This window comes from Ursus arctos, unplaced genomic scaffold, assembly GCF_023065955.2.
Source record: "Ursus arctos isolate Adak ecotype North America unplaced genomic scaffold, UrsArc2.0 scaffold_27, whole genome shotgun sequence".
Taxonomy (NCBI): Eukaryota; Metazoa; Chordata; class Mammalia; order Carnivora; family Ursidae; genus Ursus; species Ursus arctos.
Genome location: NW_026622952.1, coordinates 24939705 through 24958530, shown reverse-complemented (window position 1 = coordinate 24958530; position 18826 = coordinate 24939705). Strand labels below are relative to the sequence as shown.

General features: G+C 39.0%; 1 protein-coding gene across 1 annotated transcript in view; it reads right to left on the bottom strand.

Annotated features, from left to right (window-relative positions):
• Positions 1-18826, bottom strand: part of CSMD1 (CUB and Sushi multiple domains 1) — a 1583970-nt gene that overhangs the window by 159228 nt on the left and 1405916 nt on the right. Inside the window, exons 41-42 of the mRNA XM_048226225.2 lie at positions 13482-13691; positions 4337-4525 (exon numbers count right to left, since the gene is read on the bottom strand). Coding sequence (XP_048082182.1) covers positions 4337-4525; positions 13482-13691 — 399 coding nt within the window. The remainder of the gene's footprint in view (positions 1-4336; positions 4526-13481; positions 13692-18826) is intronic.

Below are 18826 nucleotides of genomic sequence, written 5' to 3'. Positions count from 1 at the left end.
TTTTTCTCCACTTAATCATGTACAAAGTGTCTCTGAATTGAGATGGATAGAAAGAACTTATTATTTCAATCAGAAATTAAATTTTAAAAACCCTAAATATCCACGAGGATAGTTATAGATAATCTATAGATAGTTTTCTCCAGGATTATATTAAGATTTCTGCCTAACCTTTATTACGAGGTTGAAGAAAAACCTTATAGTACAAATAACCAATACCTACATTTGGCATGAATATTCGTGAATTTTAAACTCTTGACTATTAATGTTGCCAGGAACTGAATGCCTGGTCTCACCGAATGTGTGGCGCACTATAGGTATTTTTTACCTATTTTTTTTCTTTCAATTACTTCGGTTTCCTTATGATGGTTATGAGATAGAGGGTCATAGAGCATTCCATCTGAAGAACTGTTTGATAATGGAAATATTAAAAATAATATTTATAAAAGAAACATAATATTTATATAAATATAGTATTATATATGATATATAACATAATATATAATATGTAATATTATATAAATATTATAAATATTTATAAGTAAAAAGAGTTATATTCTTTAGGATGTCATTTTTATTCTAAACTATTGGGAGAGATTATTTTCTGTATTCATCAATCAACTTGGCAAACCTTAATTTTAAAAATTATGTGTATAATAACAGATTCTTTGGCTGGTTGGATTTCTCATGTCAATTATGCAATCAAATAGTGTTCTGCTTACAAAATCTATCAATCTAAAAGAAGTTGCTAACACGCTAATTGCAACATGTTCAGTTATCTTAGTAATTATGTCTGTCCACATAGTTCCCCACCACACACATTATTGCATTTTAAGTTGAGGAACATTAGGACAGTGCTTAACTTAAAAAAAAATATTAAAAGTATATCTACATAAATATTTCAGTGATAAAAGATGAGGTCAACAAAAAATCTAAAATTTTTAAACCGCATTTGTAAGTTGAGATGCGTATTTATTATAAAATTACATTTAGTAAACTAATAGACAAGTATTTTTAACTGTATTTTAACAATTATAACCCATTTTTTTTTTAAATCGAGACTTCTGTATAATTATGTCACTGGCAAAATATAATGTCTTGAATTTCTCAAGTCATTTTGAGACCTGTTTTTTCTTTTTTCTTTTAATAGATATCATACTTTTAGTTCAGATATTCTTCAAATGAATTTAAAATACACTAATATTACAAAATAAATCCTCATGCAATAAATATTAATACTGTCAGCAAGCACATATGAATTGGTTTAATATATGCTTGTGAACACTGATACCTTAAGATTTAGAATTTTTGAATCTTAATTGTCTGAATTTTTAAATTTTTACTAAAGATGCCAGAAGTTGTTCAAAGTATCTATGTTCTCCCACCACCCCGAATATCTATGATCTATTCTGAGATTCCTCTGAAGTTTATAGGGTTAGACCTTTGAAGATTGTTTTTCAGTACATTTGTCCTATACAGCAAGAATAAATCTGAACTGAATAACCATGATGGATTAATAAAATACATTTCAGGTGAGCATCCTGGATAATTAGCAGAGTTTGCTGGTGTCTTGTGAGGAGCTTAACCATAGTCTAAGTGGACACTAATGGACAGCAAAGACTATACACACACACACACACACACACACACACACACACACACATCTCTTTGGAAATATAACCTTTCACAGATAAAATAACTTTTGTTATACAATAATAACACTTATTTCTTTAAGTTTAATCCAATATGGAAAGGATATTAAATACATATTGGATGGTGACTAGAAAATTCATTTTATGATATGATATAATTTTATTTGAATTTTGTGTTTTGGTTTTTTATTTTGTCTATGACAAAATAGATATGAGGAGAGATATAATGGTAAAAATACTTGCGTAGTAAAGAATTTGACCTTGCCTATAGAGAGGTTTAGCCCTCTACTCTGGGGCAGGGAGTGGGGGGAACGATTCAGGGCATATCTGATGGGAGCATCTTTGTCCCATGTGGGTGTTGGCCATACCCAGTAGTTTTAGGATGGGGCTGACTGTGCCAGAAAGACCAGCCATGGAATTTAAGGTGGGACCTTTGAGTTACAGGGTATCAGTTGGTCTGGAAGCTGACATCAACCACCAGGCAACCACCAATCAGTCATACCCCCCTGACAGAGCCCCAATTAAAACTCTGGGCACTAAGACCTACCCAATGAGCTTCTCAGGTTGGTGATATTCTGGGCATATTGTCACCCATCAGTTCTGTGAGAGTGATGCACCCTCCCAGACTGTAACCTAGGCATCTTTTCCCATGTTTTTCATGTATCCTTTCCTCGTTACGAACCACAACCAGAGTACAATAGCTTAGTGAGTTCTCTGAGTCCTCTTAGTGAATTATCGAAGCTCAGGGTGGTTTGGGGGCAACTCTCATACTTTCAGCTGGTGTCTGGAGGAATTTAGTTTGAGTTTAGCCCACTCTGGGTAGTATGACATATCATGATGTAATGATAAAAGGTGGCATCCCCTTTGAGCTACATCACAAACAATATATTGTGTTATTTTCATGCTCACAAAATAATTCCAAACCAGCAGTTATTTCTATATTTGAAAACAGAGCTTGAAAAGGTGATGAAGCCTTTTTAAATATTTAATTCTACTTTTTAATGTCAAGCCAAGAATTCTCCCATGTGCATATGAATTCAAAGAACTCAGGTGAAAATTACAAATAAGAAAAAGGTTTAAATGACAATTGAAAGTATTTTATAGATACGCAAATAAATGAATTTTTAAATGGAGAGTAGTAAAAAAAGGTTTTTTAAGTGTTTTAATAAAAAGCACCAGATATGCTACCGCTATACTTAGTTTTATAAAGTAATTTTTTAAATGCTGTTTTACATGTTATTAAATTTGCATTAAACTAGGATAATTTAATATTTATTTATTTATTTATTTAATTTTAAAGTTTTTATTTATTAATTTGACAGAGACAGCCAGCGAGAGAGGGAACACAAGCAGGAGTGGGAGAGGAAGAAGCAGGCTCCCAGTGGAGGAGCCCTATATGGGATTCGATCCCAGGACTCTGGGATCACACCCTGAGCCTAAGGCAGATGCTTAATGACTGAGCCACCCAGGCGCCCCTAGGATAATTTAATTTTTATTTCTTTTTCTAAGATAAGGAATTTAAAAAATACAGCTGAGTTTTGTTTTTTTGTTTTTTTATAGTTTACAATATTATAGTTTACAATATATATAGAATGGACAAATACAGTGAAAAATATAATTTAAAAAGTCCACCAGTGTTTCTTGTTTTGTTTTGTTTTTCTTTGGTTTTTTTTTGTTTGTTTGTTTGGTTGGTTTTTTTACATTTTCAGAAGAAATTCAAACTCAGCTAGTCGCCTTTCCCTTTTGCCTGGGTGTTTAGCATCTCAAAGGACCACAGAGTTGATAATTTTATTATTTTTTCACTTAAAGGTTGCTGTATTTATAATGTTCAAATATTAAGCTTACAGTATCTTTTCTGTTTCATATACTTTCCTCATAAACAATGTACTTGATCTATTAATTCCAACTTGATACTAAAAATTTTTGAAATCATCAAAAAAAAAATACAGAGGATTGAAATAAGTGATTTCTGCTCAGACCAGGGATATTTGATGAATCCAGATTTCCCTCCATTACCACTCCCTGTCCACCTGATTCCCACATCTCCTGAGAAACCCTGATCGTCACACACTGTTGAACTGTACTGCTTTATTTTTTCCTAAGACTGTTTCTACACCCTGTCTTTGCTTACACTATTTTTTCAACCCTGGATACTCCTTCTCTGAGTAGCAAAATAGTATATATGCTTCAAGGCCCACTGCAAAAATAAATCAGTCTTCTGAAATACAAAAACAATATATGATTATTATAAGTTAAACAAAAAAACCTTCTAGGGTAAAATTAATAAGCATCCTTTCCTCCACTAATCCCGTAATTTGGTGGAAGGACTGTAATTCTAAATACTGCTACCAGCATAAAGAGTTCCCTGGTCACTTCCCATGCAAACGCCATCCTTCTACACAATTCAGCAAAACACTCTCCTTGTGCCTGGTTTTGTGTTATACATATTTGCATTTATTATTTTGTTTTCTTTATGATTTCCATGAGGGCAAGGCCTATTTATTCATCTTTTTAACTTACTGGCATATGATAAATCCTGAAATACTAAGTAGAATGAGTTTAACATAACAGATTCCTAATAAATATTTGTTGAATAAATGAATGGGTTTTTTAGTATGTCCGTTTAATAATTAATGCACTATTACATACATGAAAAATTAAATTGTTGCCGAGAATGATTAACCTACCATCACATCTTGGAAAGGGATAATTCCAGTTTCTGTTGATCCCATGCTGGCAGGTAAGGACTGGGTAGCCGATTAAGATGTACCCAGGGTAACACTCGAACGAGATGGATTGTCCCACACTGTAATCCGAGTTGATCATATAGCCGTTCTGAAAAGGAGGTGGGTCTGGGCAGTTCTGTAGTTCATAGGCTGAAACAGACAGAATCAAGCTCAAGTATAAAAAGCTAAGTTAGCGTGGAATTCAGAGAACTGGGATCACATACAGTTTCTGAAGATGAATATTTTCAAAAAGTTTTAAAACGTATCTTCTCCAAGTTGCCACTTACTATCCTAAGTAAAACAAGAATTATTAGTAGTAACAGAATTATAACAACTTCCCATTAATAAGTAGCTAACCGTGTGCTTTAGAAGTAGTAAAGCACATACCAACAATAAATTTGATGGTGTTTACCTTGGAAAAAAAATGTAGATGGTGTGAATTGACTTTAAAAAAAATATATAAAAAATGATAATAAAAATTGCCTAAAAAGAATGTCAGATGAATGTGGATCTAATTCCCTTTTAATTTAAAAGAGAATTATAGTAGCATTCCATTCTAGGTGTTATTGACTAGGAAATGTGTGGCTGTTATGTTTTGATTTGTTAATGTATTTTTCATTACAAATAAAAAAAATCTGTTCCATTTTCTTATTTTTCTTAAAAAAAAGCTCCTGTGGAAACATTGAGCTAGCAATTACTATTAGTACAATCTTATTAATAAAATATTGTTTATGCAATAAATCATATTTACCTTTTCAATATAATAAAGATACTGTGCTGTTGACACACGCGGTGTCTTTGCAAGTTCCAAAATTGTGAGATAAATTTTAAATTTTAACAGTATGGGTTAAACCCTCACTGCAGTTCACAGATTAAAAAATACTTAATTTCACTTCATTTCACATGCCAGCAGCCCGTGGCTTTACTTATTTTGATATTTGCAATCGTATGTCTCTGGACAAGAGTCAGATAAACAGCTAAGGAGTGATTGTAAGCAGGAAGCAGAAATCAGAAGACGCATCAACCAACGCAAAGGGCTTGAAGCAGCTTGAGATCATTCCTGGCAAGGGCTCCCCCAGGGTGTGGAACCAGGAAGAACCAGGAGGGAGACAAAGTGCCCCAGGCGGCCACGCAGGACTCTCACCTGCCGCACACTTCCCCTCTGGGGTCCCCTGGACAGCACAGGGGCAGGGCTATCTGCTCAACAAAATCAGAGTGGAAATCACGTAGGGAGACTCATGACAGGGGACTTTACAAACTGCGATGTGCTAAAAATAAATTTATTCCATTTTATTTGTAGCACACTTAATTATTATAGGGATTTACATGCATGATATACGGATACTAAGAGGAAAAAAGTTGCTGGAGGATTCTTAACTCACTGCCATCTTTTGACATGTAGTCTTTAGAACTCAGTATGGAGATAAAACTTTCATTTATACAAAATCAAAAATTTACCAATAATATAATGAGCTTTCTGGGGCTGCTTTTTGGTGAAGCTACATTATAACATGGAATTCCTAAGACAATGAGAAGGAGAAATTACCTATTTAAGGATTTCTCCCAGATCAATAAGCACCATAATCACAATTATTCATGAAATTCAACATTATAATAATCATTTACAAAAGAAAAAAGTGCTTTTAACTCACAATTTTGGAATTTGCAATCTAGCATCAAGACAGTAACTGCATGGTCCACATAGGCATTTTCCAATTTTATTTTTCTTCATCTTATAAGTACAATATTTGAGTGCTGAAATCCCCTACAAAGTATCAGACTTCAAGGGAAAAAATCTATAGTTGTCCAAAAGAAAAGAGTATCCAAGCCTGTATGAAAACAATATGTTTTATACCTCATGGACTAGTGGCGTGTTTGTCATTATCAACTGCTTTTGTAATATTTTCACTTCCTATTTGAAAACTAGAAGCTTAGAAAATCATGCAATGAGTATAAAGATAGGGACCGTTAGAACAGAAAGCCGAGACCATCAGTGCGTCTCTCTTTCTACTACATACACATGAACACACACACACACTGCACACACCACACTTGCACAAACCACTCACACATGCACACACATGCACACATACACACACGCACACAAGCCCCCGTACACATACACACACACACACACTGGCACATTGATGCATGTTTACTCACACACGTGCACACACACACATGCTCTTTTTCTCTGTCCCCTTATCGCGCCCCTTCTTTGCCGGGCCACCCTGGAAAACACACCCCAGAGCTGCCCACCTCTCCCAAGGGCCACCCCACTCTGAAAGCCGTGCAAACAGCCTTTTCCTGAAAGCCAGAGCCAAATGGCTTAGCAAATATCCACAGTGCATGGTGTGCCTCCTTGCAATCTTGTTACTGGAGTCTAAATTTACTTTACAGACCCATGCTCACAAAAGAACAGAATCCCATACTGTGTTACAACTATCAACCAATTTCCTTCTTTATTATACTCTTTTAGAATGAAATCAGCAGTTTGTTCTCATTCTTGTTTTGCTTGAAATATAATAAACTCTGTTGGAGAAATGAGTCCTCTAATATATCACATACAACGGCTAATAAAAACACACATATATATGTGCATGTGTATACATATATATATTGACTGGACGGCGGTTTCCATGTGAGAAGAATCACATAAAACTGTTCAACATAGCTTCCTCCTCACTGGAAGATTCTATTCACGTTTCAGCGGTGCCTCTGGGTATCAACACAGGCATCAATTATCACAATATGTTATAAACAAGGGAACAGTTAATAGAGATTCCTAATGAATTGTCGTGTGAAATGGCATTTAACACCCACACACAGACTCACACACGTTTACTCACAGCCTTGTTACAGGGAGGAGAGGTTGCAGATGCCTCCACGTCTACACTGAATAGGACTTTGAAGCCTCCTTCAGGTGCTTGACTTCCCTTTCCATGAAAAAAGAGAGCTGGGGGCCCAGTAGCATCTCAGCCAATCCGGCAATCCACAGAATTTCTGAAGTGCATACATACATAAGACCCTGTTTCCCAGACTGGCCGTTATGATGGCTCAGATGACAGATCTCTCCTCCTTTGTAACAAGGGAATGATCCTGGTTCTCACTTGCAAGTAAGATTATCCACCCCAATGTTCTTTATTGGTTATGAAAACTCCTTGATCCCAATACCTACCAACGAAGCCAACCTACACTGTTGCTAAGGTTACAGCCAGTCCCATGTTTTCTGGGCAGCCCAAAGCCTCGGCTGGGATATGGCTAGCCAAGTTGCTTGCTCCCAATTGTGACTATGATTGCACCTTGTGCTTTGAGCAGCCGAGAATGAGTGCTCGGTAGACCTTTTGCGTGATGGCTTTTACACTGTGGAGAAAATCTGATTTTGATCCAAAGGAACCATTGGACTCCCAGACAGGACAGACTACACAGAGAATCCACTTCTTCCACTGCCTGGGGAGGACTGACCAGGGAGCACGCAGCAAATCTCAGTGGGCATGTGGGCATCGAAAGGTGCCGTCACATAGGAGACATAGCTGACATGCACTCTCCAGGTGTGTTTTTGGTGCAGAGGGATGGGTCTCTTAATGGAAAAGATGATTGAAATTGTTACCTCTACTTTAGGCCAACCCATAAAAGGAAAAGCAAACCCTCATGGTCTACAGGGATAAAGTGGGTTGACTAGTAAGAATTGGACCCTCATCTCTACAGTGTAGCCCATAGACTACTGCTGTCGGCACTCTCTCCATCTTGAACAGAATGCCCTGGAGGGGATGGGAATTGATACAGCTACTAGTCCTCCACTGTTTTAAGTATTTTTATGTGAGATAGTCTTTCATATAAAGAGCTGCCTGTTGAGAACGTGATTCGCTCATGCAGATGGGTGAAAAGGATAGAGTAGATCCCCAACCTAGCTCTTCTTGTTAACCTATGGTAGCTCAGAATATGACGGTGAAAACAGAGAGCTACTCAGTTTTAGAGGCACATGAGTCTCATGCAGAAAAGCCTGGTTGTGTCGAAAAGGAACAGTTAGTGTGCTCTTAAAATCAGCTAGAGGGTATCCTTCAGTTGTTCATTGCACATAAAGGCAATTTGATTGCTTTTCCTCCTAAAGTGGAAAAATCTGTATCTGCAAACGAATGCCTCTTTTCTCATAGACTCAATTCACTCAAATTCAACAGTTCTATGATTGAATAAATGAATAAGATTTAACATATCTCTTTAAAAAAATAAAGGTGCTTGGTATATAGAGCAAAGGAAGAAAGATAAAAAGTGGATCTTCGAAAAAAGAAGGCATTTTTACTTCCTATGACTAAAGTAATTAAAATTACCTTGAAGTTCTTTTTTTGGCATGGCATTATTACATTATAATGTAAGAAAGAGAGACAGAGAGAGGGATATTCAGCTTCTCCAAATGCTGACTTATAAAAACCAAAATCAAAAGAGAGTCACTAAAATTCGTAATGGCCCCCAATTTCACAAACATTATGAAAATCGAAGTACCACTAAGCCCATACCAATATTATAAGAGTAAGAGAACACATCGAATTTTAACTTCCACAGGGGAATCATTTGTTTGGATCTAGGAAAATAACTACTATTCACATCTATTAATCTCAAGCAATATGAAATCAAGTGTTTAAATTATAGGTCTGTGAGGTGACCACCAATGGAATCATGTAGTCGTCTTTCTGATAGCCACTATTTTTTCCCTAATATCTAAAGAATTGATAAATATCTTCATGCTGCCCTTCATTTTTCAGTCTTTGACTTAGAAATAAGGTACATGAACTCAATTTTATTCAACAAGGTTCTTCACCTTCCACTTCTCAAATTCTGTGTAAGTCATTTAACTTCTGGACAGCTCCATCCACTGTAACATTTTTGACCTTTAAATAAGTGACAAGGTTTAAGAATAAGGAGTATGACATAGACATCACTGAGAATGACAAGACTTATCTGCATGATTTCTGCATTTTCTTATGAGTTATTAATTATAAGCTTAACTGACAAATCTCAAGTAGGACCTAGGAATTTTGACATGACATACAAGTCAGAACTGTGTCATTTTGCCCATTTATAAATTTTGTTAAATGACAAACATTGATAAACCACCTAATTGTCATCCCTGTCAGATACCCTTCAAGAAATTGGAAGACCTCAAATTCATGTTCCCTTTCTTTTTATTTAATTTATTTTTATAGCTCTCATTTATAGGAAATTAATTGCCTACAATAAAAAGATATCTTGCTTAGGAATTATTTATTTATTTATTTGTTTATTTATTTATTTTAACGTGGATACTTAAACAGAGTCAGGCGTCAAATAAATAAAACATGTGCTCAGCCAACCAGATGTTTGGCCCAGATGAGAATCCACCAAATAAAATGTTTAAAGGCCACACAGACAACATCAATAATCAAAGCTTGCAGGGACTAAAGGAAACTTTTGAAGTTAATTCCTTTCCACTCTGAAAGGGGCCGTCATTTTGACACTTGAGGAGACTGTCCCTCTGAACACTGACCAAATGCTCGCAGATTCTGACACTGCAAGATAAAGGAGAGTGGGTCTATGGCTATTTCACAAATTTTATGAACTCTAATTCTAAATATTTAAAATTTAAATTTAAAAAATAATATTTTGCCGGCCAACTGCAACAATCTATGACCTCTTATCTAGATAATTCCTGTTTAGATTCTGCGCGCGTGTGTGTGTGTGTGTGTGTGTGTGTGTGTGTGTTTATTTTAGACCATTCTTTTTGGATTTAAGTAATTGAAAGCTTTAGAACTGTGTAGATATGGCCTTAATAACCCTACCTGGAAAATATCAAGAGAAATAAAACAAAAAAAATAATTTTGAACTATGGAGGTTAGAGTTACGTAAGATAGAATGTAATTTCAAAACTATACCAAAGTATAGTTCCAAAACTTCCATGTAAATTCATGGGAATTTGTATTTCATTTTTGGAGGTCAAAAAGGGGAAAAAAAGTTAAATTTTGAATATATTTGAATATTAAATATATTATATTAAAAATATTCAAAATGGAGAAGACTGTTCAAAAGTTCTTGAGATCAACTGAGGTAAATCATTTAATTGGCAGCTTAAGGAAGAAATGTAATTATGTATATTTTTTCTTATTGACTCATACATTAAGATCATGCCATTGAACAATGGAGGGCACCATGTAATAACCAAGTTTAAAATAAAGATCATGAATGAAATGTTCATACTTCAATGGGATATACTTCAATAGAAACAGGAAAGGGTAGACTAGGTATATAAAAACAGGAAAGAGAAGCACGGAATTCATAGTAAATACCGTTCAAGTTTTAAGTTCAGTTACACAAACAGATGAAGGGGACACAACAAAGGGAAGTTGTGTTGAGGTGAAACGCACATCTCTCTCAGACACCTGCAAAAGCCTTCTCACCAGGAAAGGGGAGGGAAGCCCCCAACACACACACACACACACACACACACACACACACACACACACACACACACTTCTCTGTGGCCAGAAATGCCTTGTTCCTTGACCTTCCCCTACCCTGCAGGTTAGAAAAGACTCAGGAGCACCTGTGTTTGCCTATGACCTGATGAGACATAAATCCTCCAAATTATCGTTTTCGGTCTCGGAAATGGTTAGCTGAACTGCCGATTCCCACCAATGGGTCAGAACAAGCCAGTGAACAAAATGCATGCTAACCCAACACTGCTCTCTCCCTCTATGAGGTCCGTGAGCAGAGCCAGCAGCCAGCACTCCTGTGAGCAGGTTGGGCTCCGGGTCAGACCTTCTCTGGCCCACCACCCATCATGGCCTCTCCTGCTTCCCCACAGCCAGTGCTCATAGGCTTGTCCCTCCTCCCTGTGGAGGAAGACCCCTTTTTCCTAACCTGTGCTGATCATATGGTTAGAGCATTGTTCTTTCTATTGCAATAGACTTCTTCCCCCAGGGCAATAAATAATCCTTTCTGATAACAAGTCTCCTTACTAAGTCTGAGGTTGCTTTGCCTTTAATTGTAGATACCAGGGCTGTGGATGCCTTAGCCTCTGAAGCAGGAAGAATCAGTGTGGTAAAACTTTTAAGAGTCTCACAGTTTTCTAGAAGAAAGATGAGCATGGTGAGGAGGAGGTTGTGATGTCGACGGAGGTATCTGCCAGGCCCCCAGAGACGCTGCAGAGCTGGGGCAAGGATGATGATGGAGGTAATGTTGGCAGAAGAGGGGGCAAGGGTATCACCAGGTTTACAACTGAAGCAACTGGCTAAAATGTGCACAGTCTACTCAGAGAGCTGGAAAGACTATAAGATGAGCCGATCTGGAGAAGAAAATCATGTGCTGCGCGTTGCACACAGCATTCCAGTGCCTGCATAATGCCCCGGGTCGGTGCAGCAGTGGGACAGACATTGGTTCTGGGACTCGCGGAACTTGAATTGGTGACATTAGCAGGAGAGCTGTCCACTGCTCATCGTGCTGCCGTCTTTGAATCCAGGAGTGTTGTGGATGCTCGGCGGAAGTGAATGATGAATATAGGGGGTCCCAACCAAGCCCCGCAGGGAAGTGGTCAGTCCGAGAGCGAAGAAGAAGGAAGCAGCCAGTGGACAGTGGAATCGCCAAAAGAGACTGTGCTGTCCCTCAGAGCAGGGAAGCGGGGCACTGAGCCAGCACTGGGGATGGCGCTGAATGCTACCACGGAACACAGGACATGCTGCATGCCTGTGGGATTTAGCAACGCGGAAGGCTGCTGCAATGGAGGACCGTGCGGGCACGATGGTGGGTCAAAGGCTAAGCAAGAACGGGAAAGACAAGGTGGGGAGAGACATAGACACCGAGAAAGCTGGTGTACATAATGCCTCAAAAAATGTCTCCCAGAAAGTGTAAGCTAAAGAAAGACATTAGTCAAAGGTACATTAAAAATTATATATTTATAGATGAGTGTGGGCCCGTGTGTGTGCACCTGTGTGTGTGCGCGTGCCTGTGTGTATTTCTGTGAGTGTATGCACCTGTGTGTGCACCTGTGTGTGTTCCTGTGTATATGTGTGCACCTGTGTGTGTGCGTGGACCTGTGTGTGTTCACCTATGTGAGTGCGTGCCTTCGTGTTTGCACCTGTATATGTGTGTGTGCCTCTCAAGCTGGAGGTGACACTTTCCTGAGGGGGGACGGGGACGAGGTGGAGCTGGAAGCAATGAGGGACACCGTGCGCACACAGAGAATTCGGCACGACTCCTGCCGTATTCCTCACTGGCCCAGGCTTTATTCTCCTCTCTTTTTGCCTCCTACCTGGATTTTGTATTTTAAGAGACCCAAAAATTGGAAATCTTAATGTATATTTTAGATTTAAATAACCATTTAAGTAACAACATCTAAAACTTCAACATAAAATACCATCACCTTTTAGTAAGAAAGCAGTAAAGCCCTTAATGTCAAAGACAGTCTATGAAATTAAAGAAAGCAAGTCATTTAATCATGTTAAAAAATAGGAAAGAAAAGCCCTATTGTTGACATTCTCAGCTTCATTTGATTTAACAATATTCAAGTTAGGCCATCTAAATTACTGGGTATGAGATGAAAGTTTTGAACTTTTTCTCAGGTCATAAATGGTTTGATAATGCTGGGTTCAAACATGTCTAAGAGTCTTATATTTAGATGGTTTTAAAAAGATGAAGTTCATGCACTGGATTGTTTTTCTGATGTAATATGAAATGACCTGAATAATACCTTTGGACACTATTTTGAGCTGAGACAAGGTCCAGGGCATGAGAGACAGTGCCAGCCCCACTGCCACTGTGAGCGGTCTCCCCACTCCACAGTCCGGAAGGGACACGATGGACCAGTGGCTCTGAGGACAGTGACAAGTGGGAAGGGATGGGTTGCCGAGCTGGTGGCTCAGGAGTGTGATGTCGGCCACGGGAGGGAGGGACCGCTGGGAAGGCTTGAGCGTGAGGCTGAGATGACAGCCGGGCTGACCCCGTGCTCGCTGCTGATGCCTCTGCTTGTGCATAAACGGACAGCACGGCTCTCAGCCCAATCAGAAAACCAATGGTTCCCGCCGCACACATTTGTCACCAATGACGGAGGTTCATGTCGCAACACAGTTTGACTCCTTACCTTGGTAAGCGAGTTTAAACCCTTGCCGGTTCTGGGAATGATCGCTGTAGAAGTGGATGAGCGTTTCGTGTGTGGTACTGAGCAGGGCGGAGGGGGGGTCCGAGCCACTGAACTGCCCGATCATAGGGCTCGTGTGGTGGGGTCCGTTTTGAATTTCAAGGTAGTCGTGATTGGCTTCGGTAGAAAAATTCAGAAATTGAATATGTGCACCTAGGGAAAAACATGCAAAATAAATGAAAGCGAATATCAAAATTTGTAAGATCAATGTTTATCAAAAGTGACTAAAACTGTATGAGCCTCCGCACACAGGATTCTCGGGGAGGCAGAACAGGGTGGTCTTGGTGGCAGAGAGCACACAGTGCAGGTTCCAACACACGGGTTCGACTGCGCCTGTGCCTCCCGCTAGCAGTGTGACCTTCGTTCATGAAATTAATGTCCCTGAAGTCAACTTCTTTGTCAAGTGTGATTACCAGCATTACATCACAGGGATATACCGGTATAATACGTAGAATGACGGCTAGCACTCGCGTCTGGCAATCATTTCGTCCAGCTCTGTTACATTATTACAGCCGTAAACACAAGGCTGTAATTCTGTGTCCAATCATCCATGAGCTCATTTACAACTTTATCAAGAAAGGAGCCAAAATGGGTGTAAAAAAATGCCATAGCCTGTCAAAGTGGCTTTTAAATGCATGGTCATCCCACCGCACAAGTGATGTGTTAGTTTAGCAAGTGATTGTTTCAATTGTGTTATGCTCACAAAGCAAATTATGGATGTTTGCAAGAACTCGGTCCAAAAAACCCACTCTCATCTGCACACTCCAATCCAATAGCCTGGCAGAGTTCACACACCAAAGGACTGGGCAATGACCAATGCCACTGCTATCATATTCACCTTAGAGGATGCCTTAGAGGAATTTAGAGGAAATTCCTCTAGATAATTTAGAGGAGTATCAAATTTAGAGGAAATCAGAATCATTTAGGGTGTTACAACTTTGTGGCATTTTTGAAAATTTATTTCACTACTGCGACTGAAATATTTTAAGTCACTTAAATAGCTTACAGAGGACTCCAAAGGCATTCATTTTTACATAAATCCATTTGATTAATTTAGGATTGTAAAGCCTACACTGAGAATTCCAATAGCCACTACCGATTATATTCTCCCAACCCACGAGAAAAGCGTGACTATGTGTTATTCTTCTGCTCTCGATCAGTAAGAGGGGCTTTATTTTTACTTTTCACCTAATATATTTGACACATGCTTGCCAGGTTTGGAAAACTAAAGATAACGCTTACATGGGTTTCCTTATTTGATTGTAAAGGTGGAGAAAAATGAAAGCAAACACAGCTACTTAGGTATTGACGGGAAATCCAGTTATCACAAGCAGAATTTCGTGAAAAAGGAACAAGAAAAGTTCAAGTCCAGTAGGAAAGAGAAACACAGGCACTCAGGACATTTAACATCATCCAAGAAAAACAACTTTATCAATGATGGGAGAACTTTGTACGGAGGCCCAGAAGAGGAAGCAACCGCCCCTTCTGTTCGTGCATAAGCGTGAGGCCAACCACCGTGCTGAGGCCCCCTGTTACCAACCGACATTTTTCTCACGATTACCAGCAAAGTCCTTATTAGTATCATTGTATTTTGACAGGTAAGCAAACGAAGGCTCTGGGGTGTTCGGTGTTATGTCTAGTGCAGCACAGGACAAGCGGAGTCAGATTTATACCCGAGTCTGGCTGGCAACATGGTCACTTTCCTCGTTTAGCAAATGTGCTGGACAAGAGCTAACAATCTCAAGATGTCAGAAATATTCCAGTTCTTAATGGAGAAGAGTGTTTGTAATGAATTTGTTCAACCTTGACTTTGAGAGGAAGGAAGAAAAGAATAGAATGTGGGAAAGTTCAGAGGTTGCACGGCTGGCTCAGCTGGAAGAACATGTGACTCTTGATCTCAGAGTTATGAGTTCAAGTCCCACCTTAGGTGTGGAGATTACTGAAAAAAAAAAAAAAAAACTTTAAAAAAAAACAAAAAACAAAACAATGGGAAACTTCAGGAATGGGCCAAGGAAGCAAGAAGCAGGAGAAAAACCTGGTCTGAGGGAAAAATCGTTAACCAGTCAACCAAAGCCTAGAATCATTTTAGAATGAGTAATTAAATTCATGTGACACTAATGAATCATCGAACTTTGCATCAGAAACCAGGGATGTACTGTATGGTGACTAACATAATATAATAAAAAAAATAAAAATAAATAAATAAATTCATGTGACATAGTCTGAATCTATAAACTAGCAGCACATGAGCCATCAGGGAAGAGGGATCCCAGTCTGCCTTTGTCTTGGCTACTCCAATGTCACGTACAATATAGGAGTGTGGAGCAATGCTATCAATTTAAAATACTTCTGTAAATATTTAAAAATGTCAAGTAATTCTCTTTGTTGAAGAACCATCAACAAAGTATTCATTTTTTTTTTCTAAATTTCAGCAAATATGTTGGTCAAAATAAATTTGGAAGCAGGAAAAAAGAAAGGGGAAGGAAGAAGGAGGGGAGGAGGGAGGACGGAAGATGGACAAGGGGGTGGGAGGGAGGAGAGGAGGGAGGACTCATGGATTTCTCCGATCTGAAGGTCCCCTGCACACCCCTGTGGTGGCCGGGCTACTGGACCCCTTAGAAAGCGGCACATCTGTACTGGATTTATTCTCTCACCCACTGTTGAGTTAGACACGGAGTTCCCTTTTGTAGCACAGCCCACATATCTGACAAAAGAGTTCTGTTACTAATAACCTATCCTTTTTTTTGAGTGAGTCTGTGACTGGGTCAGGGCTGCTGAGCCCTGTGGTCTAGAGTTTCAGGGACACCCATCACATTTGTCACCATGAGGCCGAACACAGAGGCTGACAGGGGAGCAACCGCAAAGAAACGCTGAATTACTGACATTTCCATCCACGTTCCGAAAAGCCGGGGAGCATGGGGAATTAGGGTGAGATCACATGCTTGTGAAATACATTCATGATTTGGGTATCAAATCAAATAGCAGGTAAATGGCTTAAAATTGGCTCATTTCAGATGTGCACACGCCGACCTCGGATGTGTTTTTCCAGAGCTTAAAGGAATGACACAGTCAGGAAAGAAATGGAAGGCCGCAAGCGATCAAGGGTTAAAACAGGTAAAGACAGCCAATATCCCAAAGTGAAGGAAACAGTAAAAGTAGCCTTTTATTGATCTGGAATTAAACATAGAAACAGAGTTATGACAATTATTTTAGGGAAAAATTAGCATTTTAAGCAGGGTAAAGTACCCAGCCACGTATCAAATCTCCTAATGCACATCAGGAAATGCAACAGAATAGAGCCCAGTGCTAATCTGGTTTAAAATGGAATTATTCAGCTATCTGAATTTCAGCACCTTGTGTCCAGTTTGTTATCATGAAGCCAAAATGAAGGGATTGATATAAGCCTAACTTAGCTATCCTATTATCTTACAGAATGCTGAAGAAATGTGTAATTGCGGCAAGAGAATCAATCTGAACATCCATTTGGTGGAATTTACACAGCACATGATCATTGCTCTCATCTGATTATCGCTCACACTGAAAATTAAGTGTCAGTAAAAGTCACCCGCACAAAGAATTTTTGACTTTGGATTTGACAAAACTTTAAATAGTAATGTGACCATGACTTCTGAGTTAAACCCTCGTCTTTTGGTTGATAGACCTTGTAAAGATGACGTGCCCTATTTAGCATCTTCTATGCATAATGAACTCGTGGCAAGGGAGTTCACAGTTTTAGAACTGAGTGAATATTCTGAAAAACTCATTATAGCTTCCCTACATATGGCCTAGGTGGCCAAAGACATGGTCATTTTGGACAGCATCGCATGCAAAGTTGGTGCGGTGGTTTTTAAATATGAAAGGCAATGATAAAGCAAAAACAAACAAAAACATGGTTGCATTTCTGCTGACTATGACTTTAGAAAATTCAATAAGATAGAGACAGACATTCTGTGTCGATGAGGCTTGTGCCAAAGGCAACATAACAGCAACCCAAATATGTGAAAAGGAAAGAAAATGGCATAAAAATCATCAGAGAATGTGGCGTAGGAACTAAAAGCAGCTAACAGCCAAATAACACGTGCTCTGTATCAGGCATTGACATTATTTCAGAAGAGCCCTATGAGAATCATGCTTTATGATATGTATTTATGTTATTTATTTTTTATTTATTATTATTTTTAAAGATTTTATTTTTTATTAGAGAGAGAAAGCATGCATGAGAGAGAGCAACAGAGAGAGCAGGAGCAGGGGCAGAGGGAGAGGGAGAAGCAGACTCCCCGCTGAGCAAGGATCCAGATGCGGGGCTCGATGCTAGGACCCCCGGGAGCATGACCTGAGCTGAAGGCAGACGCTTCACCGACTGAGCCACCCAGGTGTCCCAATGATGTTTGATTTAAAGATAAGGAAACAAGGTTCAAAAACATTGTGGTAACTTGTGCAAATTCATAGCACCAGTGACTGGCAGTGCTAAGCTTTCTGCTCAACTCAGAGCCCCCAGACATGAGCACTCAGGACACCTGCTGTCCACGCCTAGGCTCCAAACCCTTCCATCACCTGGAAAGCCTAGTTCTCTTCCTAAAATGGGATGCATGAAATAGTTGTCACTGGAACGAGTAATTAGCAGTGCGAGATAAAGGTGGTTTTCACATACTGCCAAAGCAACTATTCATTTTGACTGTTTAGTTAAACTATCGACTAATCCATGGGCATGGGGACCACTAGGATAATCAAAAGAATTATTTGACTAAACTGGTAGCTGCTTAACTCATGGATCAGATAATCTATCAGACGGTCCCATGCAATCCCGTTGTATGGAAAGATTCAAAACACCCTGACAAAATGCTCAATGAATGAGAAACATCAAGAAAGGCAACGATACCATGTTCTGCATAAGTGTGTTATTCAGAAATCATCTGGGTTTACCAGTACAACAGTCATTAATGCACCAGGAAACCGAAACCCACACCTGAAAATCAAGCACACAGGAATGCATGTGCAGATATTCAAAGTGGCATTTGAAGAAATGAGAAAACTGACTTCAAAAATATTGAAGTAGAATTTATTTTTAAGAAAACTCTGGATCCCCTTTTCCTGTCTGGCCAGCAGTGCTGACAGAGCATGGAGGGGCTGGCCACAGGAATTTCATTGTAACAACCTGACCTACACCAATGATTCTTGTACGCAGCCTAATCTGAGAACGACTGGTCTAAGCAATCGTTTTCCTTGGAATTTAGTGTTTCAAGTTTACGTACATATTCACAATAATCTGACCTTCTCTTCGTGTCTTA